Source organism: Macrobrachium rosenbergii, chromosome 5 (assembly GCF_040412425.1).
Source record: "Macrobrachium rosenbergii isolate ZJJX-2024 chromosome 5, ASM4041242v1, whole genome shotgun sequence".
In the NCBI taxonomy this organism is placed as follows: Eukaryota; Metazoa; Arthropoda; class Malacostraca; order Decapoda; family Palaemonidae; genus Macrobrachium; species Macrobrachium rosenbergii.
The window spans coordinates 52,242,209-52,269,178 of record NC_089745.1 but is presented as its reverse complement, the minus strand read 5'-3'; the positions used below and the strand labels follow the sequence as shown (position 1 = coordinate 52,269,178).

General features: G+C 43.4%; 1 protein-coding gene across 6 annotated transcripts in view; it reads left to right on the top strand.

The window, feature by feature from the left end:
- Window positions 1–26,970, top strand: part of AP-1sigma (AP-1 complex subunit sigma-2) — a 133,314-nt gene that overhangs the window by 30,625 nt on the left and 75,719 nt on the right. For all 6 annotated transcript variants that reach the window (XM_067104324.1, XM_067104321.1, XM_067104326.1 and 3 more), the window contains exon 4: window positions 17,117–17,225. In XM_067104324.1, the coding sequence (XP_066960425.1) occupies window positions 17,117–17,225 (109 nt within the window). The remainder of the gene's footprint in view (window positions 1–17,116; window positions 17,226–26,970) is intronic.

The window sequence follows — 26,970 nt, the reverse complement described above, 5'->3', positions numbered from 1 at the left end:
AGGACTGGTCGGACTTAGGTGTCTACCCCTTCCCACCATTCAGCATTGTGAGGGAAGTACTAGACGAGTTCATGACCCACACCAACGTGTCCATGACACTTGTAGCTCCGTTTTGGCCGCGGAAGGAGTGGTTCCCAGACCTTTCAGCCTTTTAAAAGGCTTCCCCAGACTTCTACCTCTGAAGAGAAGCCTTCTAAAGCAGCCTCACTTCCATTGCTTCCACCTAGGCTTATCCGCTCTCGCTGCGACAGGCTACAGACTGCCAGGGAGCTTGTCAGAGCAAAGGGCTTTTCAAGAAAAGCTGCAGAAGCAGTCGCCGAATGCAGATGTCAGCCTTCCGCTAATGTCTACCAGGCGAAGTGGACAATCTTTTGTGACTGGTGCCAAAGACACTGTATCGTCTCTAAAACCTCTGTGGCACAGATCGCTGACTTTTTAATATTTCTGAGGTCCTCTCGAGGCTTGGCCACCTCTACAATCAGAGGTTATAGATCTATACTAAACTCTGTGTTTAGACATAGAGGTCTCAATTTGTCTGCTAATCAAGACTTAAGGGATCTAATTAAGTCCTCAGACACTTCCAAACAAGAGAAGTCTATTTCAGTCGCCTGGAATCTAGATGTCTCCCTCAAATGGCTCTCTGGCCCCACATTTGAGCCCCTTCATGCTTTATCACTGGGAAATTGGACCAGAAAGACACTTTTTTAGTTGCTTTAGCTACAGACAAAGAGGATCAGCGAATTTCATGCATTCAGTAAGCGAGTGGGTTTTTCGCAAGGAGATGTGGTCTGCTCATTCACACTTGGATTCCTGGCAAAGAATGAAACCCTGTCCAACCCATGGTCTCATTCGTTTATGATCAAGAGTTTGTTAGATATGCTTGGGCCAGCAGACCAGGAGAGAACTCTTTGCCCAGTTATAGTTCTTAAGTACTACTTGGATAGGACCAAGGGGATTAGTCCCTCTCAGAATCTGTGGTGTTCGGTAAAAAACCACTCACAACCGTTATCTAAGAATGCCTTGACCTTCTTTTTAAAGAGTGTTATTTCCAAGTCACACTCAAAGATTCAAGATGATGATCTCTCTGTTTTTAAAGTAAAAGCTCATGAGAGTAGAGCAGTTGCCACTTCGTTGGCTTTTAAGAAGAACTGTCACTCTCCATGATTCTCCAATCAACTTACTGGAAGTCAAAAATCAGTGATCACCTCCCATTATTTGCACGATGTGGAGACAGTCTATAATAATTGCAGCAATTTGGCCCATTGGCCGTGGCTGGCATGGTATTGGGGGAAGAAGGATAGGGGATATACCCTCCAGTCCTCTATCTTCTCGCCTTGTTAAAGAATGCTGCGTTTTGGGATGCCTGGTGGTGCCATGTACCTGGAGTACCCACCAGTCGTTGTTTATTAATTGTTGGGTGATGGTTTTAATATTGTGTGGTAATGAATCTCTGGTGGTATTCATTGTACTGCACCCAAGGCAAGGGGATTTATTTTGTAAGACCTTGTCAGTCTTTGGAGTACTCCTTGACTGCAAGGTTCTCCCGCTGAAGTAGAGACGACTCTCGGCCTTACTGCTGTGTCACTACAGGTTGAGATTATTGCCAACCAGAGGCGGTATCCTCCTGCTGCAGTTGTCTCACCAGGTAAGGTTATAACAAGCATTGCACCAATGCTAGCTACCTTTCTATTTCAAATTCATCTCCTTTCATGAGTGTGGATAAAGGCAAAAAATGTCAATATAAGCAGTAGCACTTCAATTTAATTGATACTTGGGGTCTGGCTCTCCTGTAAGTAACAAAATCTGTTTAGTAACAATAACCTGGCAGTATAAACCCAGAGCTATTGTAGCAGTTGTATGAAATGCTGTTTCAATCTTTTGTCTTTTTCTTATTCATTGTTATTTCCATGTAAGTTTAGAGGAGGGTCTTGAAAACTGTTAAGTACAGTAATTATGGCAACAATACTCTTACCGTATGTTTCCATGTATAAGACAACCTATAGAAAGTAAAAGTAGAAACTGTCTTAAAATTATTTTAGAAATGCAGCATCTCTAATGCCACAGATGGTACCGAAGATGATGATCTGCACGATAAGGACAAGGAAGCATAAGGCGATTCACCAGAACCAGACTGGCCCTACAATGATGGCACATGTGATGAATCTTGTGATATGTATGAGAAACTTTTTTAAACAAATAGTGATGACTATGACCGTCTTAAAATTATTTTAGAAATGCAGCATCTCTAATGCCATAGATGGTACCGAAGATGATGATCTGCACGATAAGGACAAGGAAGCATAAGGCGATTCACCAGAACCAGACTGGCCCTACAATGATGGCATATGTGATGAATCTTGTGATATGTATGAGAAACTTTTTTAAACAAATAGTGATGACTATGAGGCATTTGATGGGTTTTAGATGTGCAGGTTTACGATCTCTTATCCATAATTCTAAAAACCAAAAAGCTCTAAAAACTGAAATTTCATATGAGTAACTTACCAAGTAATTACATAGCTATAGTTTCAACTTGCACAGCAGCCTTTATTTTAAAAAATCATGGTAGCACGATAGTTTAGTGTAGGTGACAAGTCCCACCCACTAACAGGAGTACTGTACTGGAAACGGCCTGGCAGGAAACCTCATTCTGTTTCTGCTGGCCCTTGAGTGACATCGGAGGTTTGCTGCAGCTTTTGTTTAATGATTTTCATTTGTATGGCTTGATTTCGGTGAGGTATTATCACTTATTTTGAGTGGCCTTCAAGCTTTGTTAGCTTTTAGGATCAGTTTTCCAGTTTTTGGTGTTATTCTGTCTGATTCAAGTTCATCTAGTTTTTGCCACTGTTGCGAAGGTTGCAAAACAGGTTGATCAAAGTTAAATATACCAGGTTGATCAATCTTCGTGACCCTTGTAGTAAGGAGACATTTTTTGCAGCAAGTGTAGGATGCAATAATATAGTAAGGAGGAACTGGTGCTGAATGTAATGATTGCCCGAGCACCTGCCACCCACTCTCAAGCACCTAGCGCCAAGTGACCTTAAGTGGAAGGTACTTAAATCTCACCTACAGAAGTTAGTACTGGAGAAGAATGTTGTATCTAGCACCAAGAAACGTGCTTCTCTTAGATAAGCCTAGGTTAGGAGATAACCCTGCTATTCCTTCCTCCTCCCTTCCTGCTTTTTCTCTTGCTACTAGCCCTCCTACTTTTAATCTACCTACTCCCGTGCCTGACTCCCTTGCTTCTGACCCTTGCCATTGGCAGTCTTGAGTCTAGGTTTAACAAGATTTTAACCTAATAATGAATACAGTGAAGTGGAGGAGGTGGCTACTCATCCCTTCAGTTCTCCCAGTCCAAGGTCACTGTCATATTCCCCTAAACCTGGGAGAAGACACGCTGAAAGTCCAATGGAGGCCTCTGGGGTTGGCCCATGGGTAGCTGCCCCCTCAGTTGAACCTGTTGCGTGTTCCTAGGTGTTGGCAGACAGCCACTGGAAAGGCATCTTGACAGGAGACAGCGTTATGCAAGCGGAGGAGGTGGCTTCTCGTCCTGCAAGTTCTCCTAGACGAAGGTCTCTGTCATGTTCCCCTGAACCTGGAGAAGACATGCCAGAAGTCCAAGGGAGGCCAGTGGGGTATGCCCACGGGTTGCTGCCCCCTCAGTCAAACCTGATGCACATATATCCCAGTTTTCGACAGACAGCTGCTGGAAAGGCGTCTGGGATGTGCACCAGTTGTCATCTGACTCTGTAGGCTCCAGCCCAGACGTGGAAGCACCACAAGCGCCTTCTAGATTCATCTCGTCCATTGAAGAGGCATGCAGGCGATGCTGACAGCTCTTTTCCGCTGCCCAATTAGCAGTTTAAGGAGCTGGGTGCAGTCCTCAACCTTCCTGCAGTGCATGGGACAGCCAGAGTACAGGCAGTGCCCGGTTTACGAAGGGGGTTCCATTTTTGCGCCGCTTTGTAAACCGAAAATGGTCGTAAACCGAAAAATCGTCAAAAATCCTAAGAAAACCTTACTTTTAATGCTTTGGGTGTATTGAAAATGATGTAAATGCATTTTTATTGAGTTTCTCAAAAAACCTCCAAATTTTTATTTATTCTGCCGTTTTGGAGCCATATTTCTTCCATCGGATCAGAGTACAACATGTCGTAACCCTGGAACATGCGTCGTAAACTGGGAAATAATTTCTGATGAATATATTTGAAAAGCGCGAACCTCGAACGCAGGCTCCCGCTCGGAAACCGGGGCTGCCTGTATTTTTCTCCTGAGCGTACTTCTGTTGGGTGCAAGTATTTGGCTCCCAAGTGTCCAACGATCCATCTCAGGTGCCCGTTGTCGTTGTTCAAGCGCCCATCTCCTCACGAGCGCCAGCCACCAGCTCCTGATTGTCCACTGTCAGTTTCCGAGCGCCAGTTGCCAAGCGCCCAGCGTCAGTTACTAAGTGCTCGGTGCCCACTTCCGAGCACCCGGCGCCAGCTCCCAAGCTCCAGGTGCTAGCTCCCAAGTGCCCGGTGCCAACTCTTCAGGATCAATCTCCTGCTCGGAGTGCCAAGCACCCGTTTTCGACCATGGGTATCCTAGCGATGCAGCTCTCCTTCAGTATTTGTAGGTGAGCTCTCCTATTCTTTCTTTTTTTTGGCTCTAGCTAGCCCTGGTCTCACGTTCCTGATGAAGAGCCACCCAGATGAAAGACCAAGGCTCCCCACAATAGTGCTTTCGGAAGGCACTCAAGGAGAGATTGAAGTTAGGTTGTCTGCTAAGAGGGAGCAAGGTAAGGCTTCCATTGTCTTTCCTCCCTTGCACTTAATCCGTAGGATTTTCTTTCCTAAGCCACCGGGGAAGTGATGCTAGGCGTTTTCGTATGTGAAAATTTTGTTCGTCGGCAGAATTTGGCCTCTTGGAGTTCTTGAAGTTTTAAGTTTCTTGGACTGGAAGGCGAGATTGCTAGCCAAGAAGATTAAAGATGACAGTGATTTAGTTGGAGACTTCGCCTCAGACTGGCTGGGAGTCTTTTCTTGTGCGGACAAGACCATCAGGCATGGCTGTTTTCTCTTTCAGGCCCAGAAGTCAAGTCTCCAATAGAAGTTGCCTTCTGGTGCATTCTTCCAAACGCCCCAAGGATTCGTCCGCTATTGTTCTTAAGACGGTCTCTCCTCTCTTGCTACATCCCTTTCATGGGAATAAACCCAAGTCCAGTCAAGGACCCGTCCAATGTCTGCTTCTCAGCCAGTTCTATCAAGAGGAGCTCAAGTCCTTGCCCAGAAATGAGGAAGAAGTCCTCCATGCACAAGTAGAAACCAGTCTTCTCGAGTTTTGGGTGAGGTGGTGTGTCAGAGGGACAGAACAGTGGATTGTCAAAGTTCTGAGGGATGATTACTACATGCCATTCTTGAAGAGCCCCCTTTAGTCCCTTCTCCCATCTTTTTGATGGCCTTCTCAAGAAGCCTGGAAAAACATTCAGCCCTTGAGGAGGTCTCCTCTCTCCTTCGAAAGAGAGCCATAGAAGAAGTCGAGGACACCAACTCAGAAGATGAACCAGTCAATCCTTTCATCCATTCACCAGGGTGATTGGATGACAACCTTGGATATGTAGGATGTATACTTCCACTGCCCCATCCATCGGGACTCCGGGACATATCTAAGGTTCATCCTCCAGGACACTCTCTCAGGCGCCCCACATCAGCTTCTAAACACATCTCCTCATGAAGCAACCAGCGTTGCCCGAGTGCCTGGCTGGTGTCAGCTAAATCTTCCAGTTTCGGGCTCTTTGCTTCAGCCTCTTTACAGTACCTCAAGTGTCCACTCGAGTCCTCGCTCCTCTAACAAATGACTTCTTTTTATAGGCATAAATGTCATAAGTGCACGAAGGACTTGAACATCTCTCTCAGGATTGGGTATTATCATCTACCTTCAGAAGTCCCAGTTGGCCCTGTCGCAAAAGTTCCTCTAGTGGGGATGAGTCTCAACTCTGACTTTTCGGGCTTTTCCATCTGCCAAGAGAATCTCCAGTTGCCTTCAGATAGTCCGCAAGTTTCTAGCCCTTTCGTCTTGCTCAGCCCATCAGTGGATGAGCCTACTGGGGACTCTGTCGTACATCAAGATGTTCGTCAAGTTAGGCAAACGTCATATGAGAGTTTTGCAATTCTACCTCAAGGCCAACTGGGACAGAAACACAGCTAGACACCTACATGTGTTTCCCATAAACCCGGAGGTCAAGTTAGGTCGGCAGTGGTTGTGGTCCGAATGTAGTCTTTCAGAAGGAAAGTCCTTGATCCTCTGAGACCAGACCTAGACTTCTATTCAAACTCCTCGATTCTAGGTTGGGAAGTCTTCTTGGGGAACCAGAAAGTTTCCAGGATGTGGTTGCCAGAAGAACAGAACCTTCACATCGTCAGAGAGCTGAAAGCAATTCACTTAGGGCTTCACTGTTTCTCAACCTTAGTTCACAACAAGACTGTGGTATCCATTCAGACAGTACCAGAGCCATAACATACATACAAAAGCGAGGCAGCACTCACTTATTTTCTCTCTCTACCAGACAGCTAGAGACCTTCTGCTATGGAAAGATCAAAATCGAGTGAGTCTAGTCACTCAATTTATTTAGGGCAAACTAAATTTTAACACATACAACTTACCTGTTAGTTACATATAGCTTTAGTCTTGACGTCCACGGCAAAATTTCAAAACGCATGTAGCGCCAGTCCGAATATCGGGTGATCGCCTTACCTGCCCTCTGTCGGGTACTAGGAACTATTCCAACATGCTTCAGAATAATTTTGCCTAAGTTTCACGCCCTACTGTTAGAACATTGTTGTCGTTAAGTTTGAAAAAAATTTCATTGTATCTGCCTACATCGAAATGTTTTCACTTGGTGAAGTACTCTTTGTTGGTTTGCATGGTTTTGCCAGTTATTTTGTCACCTATTTAGTCAGGTTTTCTGATAATTATGTCAGATTCTGGGTCTTATACCTTAGGGTTTGCAGCAAAGGCTGTAAGAATAGGTTGGTCAAGGCTAATAGTCTTGATCCTCATTCAATTTGTGTGGCTTGTAGAGGTCAGGAATGTTCATATGAGAGGAAGTGTGATGAATGTGTCAGTATGACTGAAAAGATTGGAAGGCTCTATCTAAAATATGTAAAGAAGCTTGAGAAAGATAGAGCCAGGAAAGCTTTAGCTAGAAGTTCTTCTTCTCTCTCAGAAACCGAATCTCCCTTAGCTATGCAGGAAACTTCTATTAATATCCCCGTGTACTCACTAATATTCCTATTCCTGACTCTGATATCCCTGAACCCGTGACGTGTCTGAGTATCAAGTCCAGATGGACGCCAGATTTAACTCTTATTGTGGGCGCAACATGGAGGATATTACGTTGCACCCCTGAAATCCCTTCATGAGCGTATGGATTCTTTCCAAAATATTGTGAATAATTTAAGTGCAGTGCAAAGTGTTAGTGTGGTGGAGGAGGTGGTTGCTCTTTACTGTTCTCCTAGACCTAAGCCTCTGTCAAGCTCCCCTGCTCCTGGGAGAAGACATGCTGAAAGTCCAAGGGAGGCGAGTGGGGTCTGCTCACCAGCAGCCGCCCCTTTTTGTGTCCTGTTGTTTCCCAGGCTGTTTCAGAGCGCGTTGGAAAGGCGACTCAAGGAAACTTTCTTCAAGCTCCAGTGATTCATTTCAGAGGCTGGAGATTTCACTGACTCAGTCTAGACCATTGAAGAGGTCCAGGAATCTTTCGCCTTCAGCGGTCAGAAGAAGAAGCCATTTCGCTTATCACAGCCTTCCTGTAGTTTTTGGGAGAGTCCGGAGAGATTTTCGTCGTCAGAAGAGTCTTCTCCCAGGCGCAAGGCTCATGTGGCAAGAGGTATAAGACTTCCCATTCGGTGTTGCCCAGCGTAAACCCGGTGTTTCTCCTTTGGTTTCACGTTCAGCCCTGTGGCTTCTGAGCCTCTTCCTCATCACGATCCTGGCTCTGTCCTGAATAGATCATCGCTCCCCAGTTGGATCCTCGTTCACTCATGACTTTCTTGAGCGATGCACAAGAAAATTGGAAGCATTCTTGGCGGGCTCCTGTTTGGCCTGGTTCTTCCCAGCTAAACCTTCTGAAGTGTATTTGATGCCTCCTCATCTTCGTCTGAAGCTCTCGGAGCGCCCAGTACGAAAGTCCTCCTCGATCTGTGTCTCTTGATCCTCCTTTGGTTCAGGATCAGGCTCTGCCTAGTCAGGCTCAGGCGCTGTGCCATCAAGATTTAGCGCCTCTCAGGCTCAAAGTCACGCCAATAAGGTAGCGCCAGGTGAGGCGCCATCCCAGGCTCCTTTTGTGGCGCCAGTTCAGGCTCCTCTTGTGGCGCCAGTTCAGGCTCCTCTTTGTGGCGCCAGTTCAGGCTCCTCTTGTGGCGCCAGTTCAGGCTCCTCTGTAATTTCAACTTAGGCTCAGGCTCCTCCTCAAGCTCTTATTCAGGCTCCTACTTTTCCTTCACAAGATGTGTATGTGCAAGCGGGCTTTTTTCTCTATTTCGGTACTGAGGAAGAAGTTGTGGAAGAGTTTCCTGTAGACTGAACCAGACTCCTCTCGCTGGATTATAAGAAGCTTCTTCGCTTCTTTATTGATAATTTTCCTGAGGATTTTACACCTCATGGATCACTGATTTTGTCTCTCAGTACGCAAGAGACTTCGAAGCCTCCTGATTCTTCCTTTATGAAGTTAGTGTTTTCTTTTTCAGCCAAAAAGGCATTAAAGAAAATGAACTCCTGGTTGGGACAAAAAAAAGGGAAAACCACTTTCTGCTTCCCTCCTTCCAAGCTTTCTACTAAGACAGGCATGTGCTATGACACTGGGGAAGTTTTCTCTCTGGGAGCTTCTGCCTCCTCTCAGGGAGACTTCTCCAGTCTCGGTTGACTCTACTCGAAGAACTATTCCAACTCGCTCGGATTTTCTTCTCTCCTTCAGAGTTGGACCACCTTTTTTGAAGAACGTTTTCAGAGTTTTGGGTCATCAGTTTTATGGACTGGACTATTGGCGCTTTGGGTAGGAAGGTAAAGTCTTTTGGTCTTTCCGGCGCATTTCGATGATTTCTCTTCTGTTATGTCCTGCTTAGATAAAGGGATTCGTGGACGGTGCGCCTGAGTTAGCCTCCATCTTCACGTTAGGAGTTCTTAAAGAAGTTTCAACTTTGGTGCTCTTTTGTCGCTCGTGGAGTTTCTAGGACTCAAAGATCGGCTCTTCTTTTCGCACCTCTGGATAAGAAGTACCTTTTCCCTCAAGAACTTGTAATAATAAGTAAAAAATCCCAACACTCAGAAGTCCACACAGGACCTTTTGGCCAATCCACTGGAAACCAAAAGCTCCTCAACCTTCTCTGCCAGCGCAATCTCGCCCTCTAGTTAATCAAGATAGGCCCTTTCGTGGCAGGCCCTCACCCGCTTTCAGTATCTCAAGCTCCGGGCAAAGCAAGATTTGTCTCCAAGACTATCAAACCTCAAGTAAAAAGTGATCTGCATGTCCTCCATGCACTAGTCGGAGCCAGACTTCAGCAGTTCTGGCAAATTTGGGAGGAGATCGAGCGGACCAGTGGACCACGTCCGTGCTAAAGGAAGGATATTCTATCCCCTCCTCAAGAGGCCCCCTCTTGCAACAGAACCTTTAGCTTTGACAGCATATTCCAGCAACTTAGAAAAATGCTGGTTCTGAGTGCAAGTATACTCCATGCTTTTAAAAGGAGCGATAGAGATCGTGGAAGAAGTCAACTCTCCAGGCTTTTACAACCGCCTTTTTCTTGTTCCAAAGGCCTCAGGCGGCTGGAGACCAGTCCTGGACGTGAGTTCTCTCAACCTTTTTCGTGGAGAAAACCAGTTTCTCGATGGAGACGACGCAATCCGTCCTCAATTCTCTCTTCGTCCGGGGGATTGGATGGTCTCAATAGATCTGCAGGACGCTTACTTTCACATTCCGATCCATCCCGTCCAGGAAGTTTCTTCGCAACTGCTTTCCAGGAGAAGACTTATCAGTTCAGGACTCTGTGCTTCGGTCTGTCCACAGCCCTCAAGTATTCACAAGAGTTATGTCCACTGTTGCCAAAGCTCTTCATCTCAGAGGAATAAAGATCTCTCTCTATCTCGACGATTGGCTCCTTCTGCTCCCAGTCTCAGCCTCAGTGCTTGGAGGATTTGCAAGTAACTCTGACTTGACCCAGAAGCTAGGACTTCTAATCAATTGGAAGAAGTCTCACCTATCTCCTCACAATCCAGGATCTATTTAGGAATGAGACTGGAAACAGTTCCTTTTCTGGCTTTTCCGTCAGATCAAAGAATCTCGGACTGTCTCGCAAAAGTCCAGAACTTTCTGGATATGGATACCTGTTCCAATAAAGGCTTGGATGAGCCTCCTGGGAACTCTAATTCAATCAATAGAAAAGTTTGTCTCCCTGGGAGACTTCACATGAGGCCCTTCAATTCTACCTCAGGGAGCAATGGAACAGGAAAACGCTTCCAGACTCCTTCTCCTTTCCAATCTCGGACCTTATCAAGGAAGATCTAAGGTGGTGGTTAGATCAAGAAAATTAGAGAAAGGTCTCTCTCTATTTCCGTGAACCCGAGCCACGAACTGTTTGCAGACTCGTCAGAAGTAGGATGGGGAGCAACGTTGGGTGTAAAAGAAATTTCAGGTTTGTGGAATGCGACAGAAAAAGAATGGCACATCAACAAGAAGGAGTTGAAAGCAATCCACCTGAGTCTTGTTTTGGTTCCTACCATTCGATTACAGGGACAAACAGTTCTGGTTCATTCAGACAGCACCACAGCGTTGTCTTACATAAAAAAACAGGGGGCACTCATTCTTACTCCTCAGCGAGGTAGCAAGAGACCTCCTTTTGTGGGCAGAGAAGCACAAGATTCTGCTCCTAACAAGATTCATTCAGGAGCCCTCAACGTGAGAGCGGACTCCTTGAGCAGGAAGCACCAGGTTCTGTCCACAGAGTGGATTTTGCATTCGAAAGAAGTGTGCAAGTCGCTGTGGAGACTTTGGGGTCAACCTCTGGTAGACCTGTTATCGCGAACAAAACGAACAGGCTCCCAATCTTCTGCTCTCCTGTCCCGACCAAGCAGCCTTCCAGACGGACGCAATGCTACTGAATTGGTCGGGTCTGGACCTTTACGCCTTCCCGCCGCTCAAGATGTTAGGTGCGGTGTTGAGGAAATTTCAGCACCACTCCAACACCAGGATGACTTTGATAGCCCCTTCTGGCCTTCCAGGGATTGGTTCCCAGTTCTCATGGATCTCTTGATCGACTTCCCGAGGAGCCTTCCAAACAGAGTAGATTTACTCAGACAGCCCCACTTCAGGAGATTTCACGAAAACCTGTCAAGTCTGCGGCTAACTGCATTCAGACTATCGAACGCCTACTCAGAAGCAAAGGATTTTCAAGAAAGCGGCTCAATCCATCGCTAGAGCCAGAAGACCATCTTCGATCAAGGTCTATGAGTCCAAGTGGAATATGTTTCGCTCATGGTGCAAAGATCATGACATTTCCTCTTCCAGAACCTCGGTGACGCAGATTGCGGATTTTCTTTGTTCCTCAGGAATAAGAACCTTCTGTATCCACAATTAAAGGTTATCGTAGCATGCTGGCTACTGTTTTTCGTCACAGAGGTTTGGATATCTCTAATAACCAAGATATAACGGACCTTATTAAATCCTTCGGTACCTCTCTAAGAGGTCAGATGCTAAAGTTGTTTCGTGGAATCTTGATGTAGTCCTGAAGTGGCTTATGTCTGAGAAATTTGAACCTATGGATTCTGCTTCTTTAAGAGATCTTACGAGGAAAACCCTCTTTTTAGTTTTGTTAGCTACAGCTAAGAGAATCAGTGAGATCCACGCCTTGGATAAGAGAGTAGGATTCTCTGCTTCAAAAGCAATTTGTTCTTTCAAACTGTTTTTTATGGCCAAGAACGAGACCCCTTCGCACCCGTGGCCTCGCTCTTTTGAGATTCCGAGTCTGTCGGAATTGGTAGGTAAGGAGCAGGAGAGGTTCCTCTGCCCAGTCAGAGCCTTGAAATATTATTTAAAAGGACTAAAGATATTAGGGTCCTTCAGATTCCTTATGGTGTTCGGTCAGGAACCCTCTTAGACCGATGTCCAAGAATGCCATGTCCTTTTTATTAGAGATCTGATTTCTGAAGCTCACTCCAATATTTCAGAGAATGATTTGAAAATGTGTAAAGTGAAGGCTCAATTAAATAAAAAGTGAGGGCTATCTCTACTTCTCTCGCTTATAAAGGAACCTCTCCCTTCAAGATATTGTGCAAGCAACCTACTGGAGATGTAAGTCTGTATTTGCTTTGCATTATCTCTCGCAAGTGCAGACAGTGTTTGATGAGTGCAGCACGTTAGGGCCCTTTGTTGTATCTGGCACGGTAATGGGTAAAGGGGTAAAGGAGGATTAACCTACCTTTACTTACTTGTTTTTTGGTGTGAAGGTTTTTACGGTTGTCTGTGAGGGTAAGTGTTGGATAGTTTTACCCACAGTTGGTTTTGGTTTTTATGGTTATGCTTTTTCTTTGGTGTTGGGTGACCCCTTTTGTAATTCATGATGTTTGTGCTGCGCCTGAGCAGGGGCATACTTGTGGTATTGTCACGGCCATGTCCTAGGTGACTGATACCCAGCTTAAAAACAATCTGTGACCAGGTCATTATACCCGCTGTTGCTCTAAGGATAGCAGGTTACTGAGGCAGTAACTGTGGAATCAGCTACCTTAGCAGGTGAGGAACTAAGAAATTTTCTTTACATTAATAACCTTAATGTTTCCAACAACTCTTTTAGCTGTCATTGCCCCACCTCCTAAAGGTGTCAATCAGCTATATGTAACTAACAGGTAAGTTGTATGTGTTAAAATGACATTTTTATTCTAAAATAATGTTTAACACATACTTACCTGTTAGTTACATATACGAAAGCCCACCCTCCTCCCCACGGGGACAGGTAGGCAAATTATTCTGAAGCATGTTGAATAGTTCCTAGTACCCCGACAGAGGGCAGGTAAGGGCGATCACCCGATATTCGGACTGAGCGCTGCCGCATGCTTTTGAAATTTTGCCGTGACGTCAAGACTAAAGCTATATGTAACTAACAGGTAAGTATGTGTTAAACATTATTTTAGAATAAAAATGTCATATTCTGGCAGACAAACTGAGCCATTGAAAGCAGGTCCTTCCCACCGAGTGGACCTTGGATCCCCTGGTTTATCGGAATCTGCAAAACTATGGGGCAGGCTGACATTGGACCTGTTTGCACCTCAAGGAACCTTCCTGGCCCCCTTTTTGTTCTCTTCCGGACGCTCTAGCTTGAGCGATAGACGCCATCCTGCTAGGTTGGTCCTACTTGGGCCTCTATGGCTTCCCACCCTTCAACATGGTCAGAGAAGTGCTGAACAAGTCTTGGGCTCATCGCAGTGTTACAATGACTTTCATAGCCCCATTTTGGCCCATGAAAGAATGGTTCCAGTACCTGCTACGGTTGTGGGTGGATTTTCTGAGACTCCTTCACCAAAAGCCATGTCTACTCAAACAACCTCACTTTGAGAGATACCAAAGGGTTGTCCGCTCTTGCCCTGGCAGGCTTCAGACTGTCCAGAAACTTGTCAGAGCATAAAAGCTATTGCAAAAAGCAGGCGTCGATTTCCTAGTCACGTCTTCCAGGCTAAGGGGTGATTTTCTGAAGCTGGTGTTTCAGACTTAACGTTTCTTCTTATGAGACGCCTTTGACCCAAATTGCAGATTTTCTTCTTTACCCGAGGAGATCTAGGAATCTCTCGTCCTCCACCATAAAGGGTATCGAGTTGTGTTTAGCTCAGTGTTTAAACACAGGGTCCTGAATTTTGCATCGATTCCAGATCTTAACGGACGTAGTGTTGAAGTGACTGACAGGTCCCTCTTTTGAACCCGTAGTTCCTCTTCTCGGAGAAACCTTACTTGAAAGACTCTCTTCCTCATGACCTTGGCTGCTGCTAACATATTAGTGAGTTCCAAGCCATCGATAAAGGTTGGTTTTTTCACAAGGAGACACAGTTTGCTACTTTACCCTTAGATTTTTGCCAAGGACGAGGACCCTTCCAAGCCCTGCCCCACCCTTTCTTTCTCCATTAAGTCCTTAACAGATACCTTGCCTGTGAAGAAGAAAAGAGAGTTCTTTGTCCTGCTTGGGCTTCAAGTCGCGCCCTCTTACTAAGAACACATTGTCCTTCTTTGTCGAAGACTTAATTTCTGAAGCTCCCTCTGAGATTCAGGAGGATGTTTTGCCTATTTTTAAAGAGAAAGCTCATGACGTCAGGACAGTCTCTACCTTATTAGTAGCTTTCAGGAGCAGATGTCCCTCACTTTCATTCTGCAGTCGGCCTACTGGAAGTGCAAACTAGTCTTCGCGTCTCACTATTTGAAAGAAGTTGAACAGTGTTGGAAAATTGCAGTACCTTGGGGCCATTTTGAGTAGCTGGCATGGTATTAGGGGAGGAAGCATGGGAATCTCTTTTTCTCCCTGTATGTCTTTGCCTTGAAGTAAGGTGTTGGATTTTCAGGAGCCAAGGAATACAATGTTCCTGGATTACCCACCAGTCTCAGTGGATGGGTTGTGGTGTTTTCAGTGTAGGTGAAAGTGTTATCTGGTTGTTTTTTATATTGGTACTGCACCCAGGGCAAGGGCATTTGTGTATGCTTTGCCAGCAATCAGGCCTATCCTCTGCTGCGAAGCTCCCACTTAAGTAAAGGCGACCCACAGCTCAACCGCCACACCACTACAGGTTAAGATGAGCACCAACCAGTGGCAGTTTTCGCCTGTAGTAGCTCTCTTACCAGGTAAGGAAATGACAAGCATTGTTTCAATGCTAGCAAACTTTTCTATTTCAAATTCATTACTATTACTTAATGTTTTGTAGTAGAATATGTCCATGTATCCCACCACCTGTCAGTGTGGGATTCAGCTGTGCAATTACTTGGTAAGTTACTTATATTAAAATGTTATTTTCATGATAAAATTAAGTTTCATTTATACTTACCAAGTAATTACAGAATTGGAGCCCGCCCTCCTCCCTTCTCATGGACATAAGGCACAAACAGAATGAGGTTTTCTGCTAAGTCATTTCCAGTCCTCCCCATTAGTGGGAGGGGCTTGTCACCTGTACTATACTTTCAAAGTGCTACCACGATTTTTTAAATAAAGGCTGCTGCGTGAGTTGAAACTGTAGCTATGTAATTACTTGGGAAGTATACATGAAACAGTTTTGTCATGATTTTTTTTTTTTTTTTTTTTTTTGGGAGAAAAGTAATCATCTGTAGAAATCAGACAGTAAAACTATATTTAGAAAAATGATTTCAATAAAAGATGTTTTGCTGGCTGTACCCAATTACAGTATATTGCATGTATTATATATTATCATATTGTTCTTGTATTACAGAATATGGTATAAACATGAAATTGTATGCTATTGGCTTTTAATATTGTTTACAGTCTCAAAATCTCGGCCCCGGCGTCTTCCTTGCTATTAGTTGCTGAAAGAAGCATCATTCAGAGATATTGTTTCTTGTTAATTAACAAATTTTGGTTTAAAACGTGCAGATTACTTGATTTTAAAAACAGCAATTGTGATTTCGCCTGTTCCAAACATCGCTTTTGCCTATTCCAAAATGTTTTGCAGCCTACCCCTTATTCGTTTCATTCAGCTGTGGCTATAACCTGGTTTTGATTTTGTGGTATTTTTTCTGAAGAGCTTCTCCATTGTTTGAAGGCAGATTAAAAATATATTTTATTTTTACTTATGGGAGCCACCATTGAGAATTAAGTTTTAACAACTTGACAACTTTAACGCAACTCTTAATAAATGCTTGATATTACGGTAAATGACATCATAAAGTATTACAGCCCTGGATAGATTGTCACACCAACAGATATCCATATGCAAAAGTCAAATTATAGTTGTATTGATAATAATGATAATTTTGATAAAACTTGTTTTACTGCATCCAGTTACATTGCACGTATTATTCCCATATTATCATGTTGCAAAATATGAACAGTAACCATGTGGCATATACATTCTGATTCTGTTTACATTCATAAAATCTTAAAGTCATCAGCTGATTGCATTTTACTGACATCATTGCATAAAGTTGATTTCATTGATGTGGAATTATTCCTCGAATAGGCTGTTTATGAAGATATGCCATAATATACTGTATAAGGTAAAAATGGTTTTATTACCTTTGTTATCGGTTTATTTCATAACATGAATCTTTTCATGTATGTCGGTGGTCACCGCACCGAGGCCGAGGCTAGCCTACCAATAAACATCATTTAGGATTCAAGATTTTTTCTTTTTTAGAATGGTAGTATAAGACGACCCCCCAATTTTTAGGGGTGAATTTTAGCATTTAATGGACGTCTTTTATGCTGAAATATACAGTATGTTTAATAATTTAACAAAAGAGTAACTACCATTTTATACCGTGTTCAGTCTCTTCACATTGAAGTTTTGTAAACATTTCATCCAAATCTGTGTGTGTGTGTGTACAGTACTAATTAAAGATACACTTGTTCATTTGGTATGGTGGACAGTACTGAATTTACAAAATCCTTTTACTGTCTGGAACATATGCCGTAAGCTGATTGAGTTTAGACTATGTCATTGGTTGAAACCTTAGGTAAATATTTATCGATTAGAATGCATATTGTTAAAATTTTATTAAGGGATGTTAACTTTATCAAAACTTGGAATAAGTGAAACAGTCATATGATAGTTTTTAAAACTGCAGTTGACAAATAAAAGACATTTGAAGACTACTAATTTAGCATATATTTACAAGTGCGTGTACAAGGTACTGTGGCAGCTAACTGCATATTTGTGTGTAGTATTAGGAATCATTTGTTTTTTTTTAAATGGAACGAATTATTGGAGAAAAATATACAGTAAGTTTAAAAGACTGAATGTTGTCTTGAAATTATTGAATAGGATATAGATAGAATAGCTTAAGCCACTGTACAAACTACCATAAAATCTTATTATACTTAATGGTTTACTTGATATTATTATTTCATGCACATGTCTGTAGTTTTGTTCTTGTTGTTTTCAGGTATGCATCACTGTATTTTTGTTGTGCAATTGAACAGGAGGACAATGAGCTTTTAACATTAGAAATTATCCATAGATATGTGGAACTTCTGGACAAGTACTTTGGTAGTGTGAGTATTTATTTTGTATTTTTTGTAATGTTAAGTAAAAAAGACAAAATAATGAGTGTTTTTTATCAAACAAGTAATTACCCTACATTTATTTTTTGGTTTGAAATGTGGTGACAACATATCAGATATGCTGAAGGAAGAAGATTCATATACAGTACATGGTAGGGAGGAACATGTTCAGAAAAGTCTACTGCCCAGCATGTCTCAGATACTCTTATTAGTATTTTATCTTAAGTAGTAGCAACAATCAGATATCATTTTGGATATTCTGGTAGGCCAAGGTACAAAACTTTCATGGTACTGTACTAGTTCAGAAATTTTTTGATGGTAGGCTTGCCTATGCAGTACATTACAAGTCACTGTTATAAATAGCACAGTGTTATCATATCTTTATATTTGCAGTTTATTTGGTAGAAAAGTATCTAAGTTTTATTTTTACATCATTTGTACTTTTCTTGCCTGACGTGTTTAAATGCTCAAGTGGAGTTGACTTTTTCCTTAAATTTGGAGAGAATAAACTTCAGTGTTAAAGCAAGCAAGGCAGTAGTATTTTTGTCAGGATAGTGACTTTGGATGAGAAGAAGAAAGTCAATAAAAGCATAACTATAATTTATGTGAGGTTCTTGAGAAAACCCTCCTCTACAGAAGTGAATGTGGGTTTGTTTTCTTTTTAAAGAGCAAAGACCAAAGAGGTGACATCCTGATGCTGAGGTCCAAAGTAAAAAGAGAAAAGGAAGAAAAAAGTTGAGGTTTAATTATAAGGGAAACGTTTGATCTGCTTTGTAAAGGAAAAAACAAGTCAGGAAAATTAGAAGGAGGAAGAGAATTCCTAAGTATGTAGTAGAAGGAAAAAGGAGGTTTTACACTTTCATCTAAGGCCAGCCAGTTTTCTTGAATATGGAAAGTGATACCTTAATGGGTGTAATGAAGTTAGCTATGAGGAAGAGGAATTCTTTTAAGAGTAAATGGAACTTTGACTAAAAGAGTACCCATACAAAAGAGTGACTGTACTTACAGAAAAGAGAGAGAAGTCACATTGTGGAAAAGAGATTTTATATAAGTAACTTAACCAGGTAATTACATAGCTAAGTATTCTACCTCGCGCAGCAACTTTTTGAATTTCACGGTAGCACTTTTTAATTATTATACCTAGGTGACAGCCTCTCCCTCTACAGGGAACGTCGAAACAACACGGCAGCTGGTCGTCAGTTCATTTCTGCCGCCATGGTGTCAGCATTGCGGCCATTTGCAGCAGCTTTGATTGGATTTGCAGTCATTGTTTCATACTTTTGGTGAAGTACACTGTTTTTTCATATACAAAACAAACTTTCGGTCTTAACATTAGGGTAAATCTTGTGCCAGCTGGAATCTGGTAAAATCAATAAAATTTTATATGCAAGGGACTAGTGACATCTGTCCTTAGTCACAAGTCCAGAGGGACCACCCACATCCCAAGCAGTACTCCGTGACTTCACCAGTTACTCATTTACTGCCTTTGAGAGAGGACATGTTGTTCTTTCTCTCCTCTTTAAAGCCAGTTTGGTTTGCCTGTATTTACTTTCTGTGTTTTAGTGTGTGAATTTCGGCTGTTTGTTGACGTGTACTTGGATTAATGGATCCTCTTAACCCTCCTGTGGGTGTATCTCCTGGATCTCATAAGAAGCAAAGGAAATTTCTGGGTGTTGGTGGCTTTCCTTGCTCTCGTATCCTAACATCAGTGAAAACTGATCCTCATCCAATGTGTAGTAGATGCAGAGAGAACATATGTAATGCAACTGATCCTTGTTTTGTATGTCGTGATTGGTCAGTGGAACAGTGGAAGATGTTTTATGGGAAGGGTCAGTACAAGAGGAAGGAGAAGACTCCATCTTCCATTGATGGGGATTCGTCTTCAGCTTCCTTTATTCAGTCTCCTTGTGATGCTGTCCCTTCCTTAGAGAGGTCTGTTCCAGTTGTTTTACCTCCTGTAATAGAAGTTTCCCGTGTCCCTTCCTGTTCGTCCATCGATTTGTCGGGGGATGCATTTGGAGGGGTTTCGGGTAATTTTATGCATAATTATGCCTCTACTTTCCCTTGAGGGTGAGGGGGGGATCTCCTTCTTTGTCTCATTTTCCAGCTCTGGATGGCGGGCATGTGGTCCTCTCTAGGCCTATCAGGAATACCAACCTTAGAGGGTCTGTTGTCATACTACATGGCTTCCCGCTACCTTCCAGTCCTTTGTAATCTTGGTGTTCCTTCTTCCTCGGGCCTCCACTATATGGGGTCGAGCACGACAACATCCTCTGGAACACATATGGGGCTCCCTTGGTATTGCCTGCAGTGGTACCAGCAGACTCTTCATGTGTTTCTTACAAAGTTGTGATGTCACAGCCAGGTTCATCAGTGACGTCACCATCTAACATGGCTGCTGTAGTGATGTCGAATCCTACCCTTTCCGTGTCAACAACTACGTCTTCTGGGATGATGTTGAATTCTACATTGACGGATTCATTAGCAAGAATGATGATGGAAAAATTAAGTGTGTTAGAGGAGAAATTTAATAAAGCATGCAAGGAAACAAGACGTAAGTCATCGTCATCTTCTTTTTATTCTTCTGCCTCATCGTCGGCTTCATCGAATTTGTCTGTTGTACCTGTGCGAGCTCCAGTTGGGCGTTGGAGGATCAGGGGCTTTGTGGCTGATCCTTGTGCCAAGGAAAGGAGGAAAGTATCTTCTTCTTCGAGGTGGGACTGCCACATCCCTGTGTGTACGGAAGTTCAAGATTCTGTCGTGGGCACTGTCTTGAAGTTTGGTGGTTGTGGTTCTTCCTTCATCCTCGGTCGTTTGGCCTAGGAAGTCTACAGATGAAGGACTGAAAGATCCATTGGTTTCTGTCTTAGGAGTGGGTGCAGACGTAGTGAGAGTGTCTTTGAAAAACGTTCGAAGGTTGCCCTTGGTATCTCAACGGGCGGATAGTACAGGCAGTGGGGCACGGTTATCGGCGATCTGGTTTTTCGCAGATTTTCAGCGCCGGTAATTGCATATTGGCGCTGATGCATACCTAACATTTGAAGCACTGATAACTGAAAATCAGCGATTTTCAGCGTTGATAACTGAAAATCACCAATTTTTGTTTATCAGCGATTTTCACTTGTCGTCACACTATCAGAACGGAACCCCCGCCGATAACCAGGGGCTGCCCGTATTCATGTTGAAGTTCCTGTATCTATGGTACGACCATTCAAAGTTAGGAGGGAAGATGACAACACTCCAATCAAGAGATCTAGTGTATTGAAAGAGGGGTATTCGTGTATAAATGTCAACGGACATTTGTCTACTAGGCCGCTGGACACTGGAGTTGTTGCTCGTCGGTTGATCAGGCGTTCGAGGTCCAGATCACCCAGGGAAGTGCCTAGTTCTCCCCCGATACATGTCGGCCGTAGAAGTGTGGATAGGTACGGATGTAATTCATCATAAGATTGGTCAGATGTGAGGGAGCAGAGACATTCATGTTCACGGCCGAGGAGCAGAGAAAGGAGTCGACAGTTGTCATCCCTCGGACATCAATGTGACACAACTAGACCAAGAGAAGATGGATATGCGTCATGTGATAGAGGTGCTTCGGCTTCAAGAGCGAGTATTAGTGAGATTTCTGTGCCTTCCTCTTCTGGTGACAATGTAATTAAAGAAGTGGAAGACGTAGTTAATCAGGAGTTTGTTTCCTCTTATGCAGAGGTTATAGATCTGATTCGTCAGTTTAATAATCTTTTGAAGAGGACTGAAACTCCTTTGGTGATTGTTCCTACTGGAATTGAAGCACTTTTAGGACCTTAGAAAGATGCAGAACCCCCCCCCCCCGTATTTGCGGGGGATGCGTACCACACACACACACACACACCCCGTGAATAGCTGAAATCCGCGAATACTTAAAACCCCTCAAAAGATACTTAAAACTGCCTATTTTGATAGTTCAAGCACAAAAAATCTCTAAAAATGCTTATACCTGAGTATTTTAATAGTTTTAATACAAAAAGTACATTTAGTCATGAAAATGATACGAGAATACAATAATTAGTGAATATTTCTTAGTGAAAAATACTGCGAATGGGCAAATTTTCCACAAGTAATGTGTATATACGTTCCACAGAGAAATCTGCAAATTGTGAGACCACGAATACGGGGGGGCGGGGGTTTACTGTATTAAGAAGTCCTTTGAATTGCCGTGCTCTAGTCATGCGGAATCAGTACTGCAGCATGTGAACTCACGGATTTCGGGCCGGGATAACTCTTTACGTTCAAATAGATTGGCATAGGAGATATTATACGACTCCTGTCATTCCTCTTTTGGGTAGAAAGATCAACCCAGACGTCTTTCGTTTGAGACCAGGTCTGATGTTAGATCAAGTCAGAATGGAATCTCCTTCCCTTACGTGTTAAGAAGCAGTTGTTGGAGTTGACAGCCTCTTCTATCTTCTAGACGGCATCTTTGTTAGATTCATGGTCAACAGCTGTAGCAAAGATTGCCTCTTCTGACTCAGCAAGGAGTTCAGTAGATTAGACAGCCTTTATCAGATTGCTTCAATCTGGTTCTAAGGCTATTTCGTTTTTGACTAATCTGAGTGCCAACGTATAGGCTAATATTATTTTAATGAGAAGAGATGCAGCTCTACCCAAGATAGTTGTTCTGTGGATGTGAACTCTTTGTTGTCACTATGGAATGGGGATATTTTGGAGTCCCAGTTGTTGTTACCTAAGGATAGGTTGGAAGCTTACATGATAGATGTCGTACAGATACTAATGACAGGCTGGTACAGGAAGCTGTTAGTAAGTCTCTGAATCGGTCTAAGGTTGCAAAGCAGACTCAACAGCCCCTGCAAAAGAAGTTGGTAAGATCTACTCGTGCCCCTAAACCTACTCAGCCAGCTCCCTCACTAAAGAAACCATCTCAACAGCATCCCTTTCAGAGTTGACCTGCAAGAGGAAGGGGAAATAGGGGTAGAGGCAGGGGTATGAGACGGTAGAGTGGGCGCCTCTCCTCACTTAGTGCCACCAGTGGGGGGATGCCTGGCGAGCCATTGAGCTATGTGGCAGAGATTCAGGGCAGAGCCGTGGGTAGTAGATCTCCTCAGGATAGCTTATCTACTTCATTTGACTTCATTCATTCCACCTCTTTCGGATCACCCTCTACCTCACCTTCCTTACGATCCTGGATTGTAGAAACATCTCATTCTGCAAGGAGAAGTGAAGAAAATGATGGAGAAGGGAGCAGTAGAGCAAGTAACGCTTCCTTTGTTGGGGTTCTACAGTCGGATCTTCCTGGCACCGAAGGACAGTGGCGATTGGAGGACAGTAATAGACTTGTCAACACTGAACCTTTTTGTCAGGAAGATGAGATTCAAAATTTAGTCTCAAAGGACAGTCTTGGCAGCAGTCAGAGAAGGAGACTTTATGCTGACCATAGATTTAAAGGATGCGTACTTCCAGATCCCAATCCATCACTCATCACGGAAATTTCTTCGGTTCAGTCTTGCAGAGCAGGTGTTTCAGTTCAAGGTACTGTGTTTTGGCCTGACAACATCTCAAGTGTTCACAAGAGTGTTCACGCTGTCGCCAACATGGGCTCGTGCCTAAGGGATCAGACTGATAAGATATTTAGACGACTGGCTAGTCCTGGCAAAATCCTGGGAGAAGTTACTTCAGGACAGAGATGGCTGCTTCACTTTTGTCACATCCTAGGCGTTGTGATAAATTGGGAGAAATCGAATCTAGTTCCCAGACAAAAGATTTTGTATCTTCGTATGATTATAGATGCATCATAGGCGAGAGTTTTTCCTCCGAACAGAGAATAGAGAAGCTCAAGAGTGTGGTTATGTCCTTTCTGTCTGGGAAAACACAACCAGCAAAGCAGTGGCAAGTAGTTCTGGGCCTGCTAACTTCTCAAGAGAAATTAGTTCCTCATAGATGTCTACATATGCGGTAATTACAATGGAGACTGAAGGAGTTTTGGTCTCCAGCAACATCACCCTCACATGAAAGTTCCTCTGTCTGCATAGGTGAGAAAAGACCTGCTGTGGTGGTTGGACGACAACAATTTGACAGTAGGAGTGTTCTCGGATGCATCTGCCGAAGGTTGGATATCTGGAGGACCAACCTGCTAATTTTGGGAGAATGGATTCAAGAGGACAAACAACTCCACAGAAATGTGTTGGAGCTGAAGACAGCATTCTTAGCTCTGCAGGAGTTTCAGGAGAGGGTAATGGGTCACTCAGTAGTTTTGATGTTGGACAACACTACGGTAGTGGCGTATGTAAACAAACAAGGGGGGCTAGTTTTTCTACAGCTTCACATTAAGACGGTCCAACTGCATCAATGGGCTGTGGACAATTCATTGAAGATCAGGGCCAGATACATTCCAGGAAAAAGGAATGTGGTAACAGACAAGTTAAGCCGTCAGGAACAGATTTTGGGAACAGAGTGGTCTCTGCATCAGGAGGTGGCAGACAGGCTGTTTCTCTTGTTAGCGAGACCAGTGATAGATCTCTTCTTGACAAGGTACAACACAAAACTAGAAGTTTATTGCTCAGTAGTACCAGACATGGCCACAGTGGCAGAGGACGCCCTACAACATCCGTGGGACAATTTGAATGTATGTGCTTCCCCTCCATTTTGTCTGATCCGTCAGGTCTTGAACAGAATGAGGTTCCAGAATCTAAGATGACTTTAGTAGCTTCTCAAGTATCTCCTGAAAGGAAAAGGCTTTTCTCGAAGAACAGCGTCTCAGATGTCAGGATATATCAGGAAGTCTTCAGCGTCCATTTACTAGGGAAAGTCGTCTGTCTACTGTGATTGGTGTTGTAGATGGAGTTATTCACCACTCAGAGCTTCTGTTCAACAAGTAGCTGATTTTTTAGTTTTTCTCAGAGTAGGAAAACACTTTTCTATTTCTGCTGTAAAGGGCTATAGGGCTGTTCTAGCTCTAGTTCTGTGTATGAAAGAGATAGATATCTACATTTTGGGAAATATGTATTTTGATTAAGAACTCTGAGCAGTCTTGTTCCCTTAGAGAACTCAAACCTCCTAGTTGGGATTTGACTTCGGTTTTGACTAGTCTTACTGGAGCCCCCTATGAACCGTTGCAACAGACTACAGATAAAAACTTGACCCTCAAGGCAGTTTTCTTGCGGGCCCTAGCATCGTCAAAAAGGGCAGGTGAACTGCATGGTCTGTCTTATGACGGCAAACACACCAGGGGTTAGAAGTCTTTAGCTTTCGAATTTATTCCTTAATTCATTGCGAAGACTCAGAATCCTTTAGTTCATGATGAAAGGTTTGTCTCCTTTTCTATACCTTCTTTTGGAGGCTTTGTTGATAATGACCCTGACGAAATGTTGTCATTCTCAGAACTCAACCACTTAATCAGGGACATCTTCAAAGTTTTTGAAGTCCTCAGCTTCCTTGTCTGGTTAGTGGGCTCATTGGCCAAGAAGATCGAGGATCATCAGGACCTGGACAGGGATTCTGCTTCAGACTGGCTGGGGGTTTTGTCATGCGACCAAGCCGTAAGAGATGGCTGTAGTGAACTTTCCACCCTCTTTACCCTCGGGATACTTAAGAAACGAGAGCTATAGTGCTCCTTCACTTCCAAGGAAGTCACTCTTTTGCAAAAGTCAGCTTTAATGTTCTCTGCTGGACAAAAATCACCTCTTCCCTCAAGATATGGTGAAGGAGATTGCCACAGATCTTCAGAAAAAGACGATGCAAGACTTGCTTACTCAATCGTCTAGACGCCCCTAGGAATCGTCTTCCTCTATTCAAGCAAGAACCCTTTCTTTCCTCCAGCAACATCCGTTTTGTGGAGGAAGGACCAGAACGTCTTTCAGGTCCCACCCGTCGGCCCGTTTTGCGTCTAGGAACCCTAGGAAGACCTCCATCAAACCAGCCCAGAAGTAAACTAGTTGTCCTCCATGTACCAGTAGGAGCTAGACCCCTGGGATTTTAAAAGTGGCTAATAAGAGGAGCGGAACATTGGATTGTCAAGGTTCTGAAGGAAGGCTACATCATTCCTTTTCTGGAGAACCCACCTTTGGTCACCTCTCCCATAGAATTGTCAGTCTACTTAGCAGGCTCTGAGAAACATTCGGCCCTACTGGAGGAAGTCTCCTCCCTCATTCAGAAACGAGCCATAGAGGAGGTTTGAGGCACTGACATGGAGGGATTTTATAATCATCTCTTCAGTGTGAGCACCCTCAGTCATTTTGTCTTGAAGACAAAATTCAAAATGGAGACAAGTCAGTCGGTCCTTGCTTCCATTCAACAGGGTGACTGGATGGTAACACTAGATATGCCGGATGCGTATTTTCATATCCCGATTCATCCAGTGTCCAGAAAATACCTGAGGTTTGTCTCAAGGAAAAGTATACCAGTTTTGGGCCCTTTGCTTTGGCCTTTCAATGGCCCCTGAGGTGTTCTCTCGAGTTCTAGCTCCTCTTTCGAAGTGGCTCCATTTAGTAGGGATCAACTTGAGTGTCTACCTAGACGACTGGCTACTTTGATTCTCGTTGAAGGGCAAGTGCATGGAGGACAGACACAAGACTATTCTTCTGACCCAGGAACTGGGCCTTCTTTTAAACCTTCAGAAGCATTGCTTCAATACTAGCAGATTTTTCTATTTCAAAGTCATTATCATGCTTTAATGTTTTCGAGTAGATTTATGTCCATGTGTCCCACCTCCTTACAATATGGGATTCAGCTATTGTAATTACTTGGTAAGTTACATATATAAAATGACATTTTACTGTATTAGAGCCCTCCCTCCTCCCCTCCCATGGGCAAGAGGGCATAAATGAATTGTTGACTGGCTGCCATGTTGTTCCGACATTCCCCATAGAGGGCAGGGCTGTCACCTAGGTAAAAACAATTAAAAAACGCTACCTCGAAATTAAAAAAGTTGCCGTGTGAGGTAGAATACTTAGCTATGTAATTACAGTAAACCCCTGTATTCGCAGGCTATGTAATTACAGTAAACCCCCATATTCGCAGGGGATGAGTACTGCACCCCCCATGAATAGCTAAAATCCACGAATAATTAAAACCCCTCTAAAAACACTTAGAACTGCCTATTTTGATAGTTTAAACACAAAAAACCCTCTAAAAATGCTTATACCTGAGTATTTTAATAGTTTTATCACAAAAAGTGCAGTTAGTCATGAAAATGGTATGAAAATACAGTAATTAGTGAATATTTCTCAGTGAAAAATACCGCGAATGGGCAAATTTTCCGTGAATAATGTGTAGATATGTTCCATAGAGAAATCCGCGAATACGTAAGTCTGCGAATAGTGAGTCCTCAAATACGCGGGGTTTACTGTACTTGGTAAGTACGGGCAGTCTCCGGTTATCGGCGATCAGGTTTTACAGCTCTTGTCTAGCAACAAAAATCGGCAAATTTTCCCGCCAAAAATTGCCGATTTCCACTTATCAGCGCCGATAATTGGGTATCGGTACCAATACATACCTAACAGAGGCACCGATAACTGAACATCAGTGATTTTCAGTGCCGATAAGCCCTGAAAATCACAGAAAAAGCTCCGAAAATCGCCAGTTTTCGGTTGTCTGTGATTTTCAGTTATCATCACACCGTCAGAACAGAACCCCTGCCGATATCCAGGGGCTGCCTGTATATATAAAACTTTATTTTATAACAAAAATGTCATTTTGTGATAGAGCAGATAGAGAAAGAGAGAGATGATCAGCTATACCCTTGCTT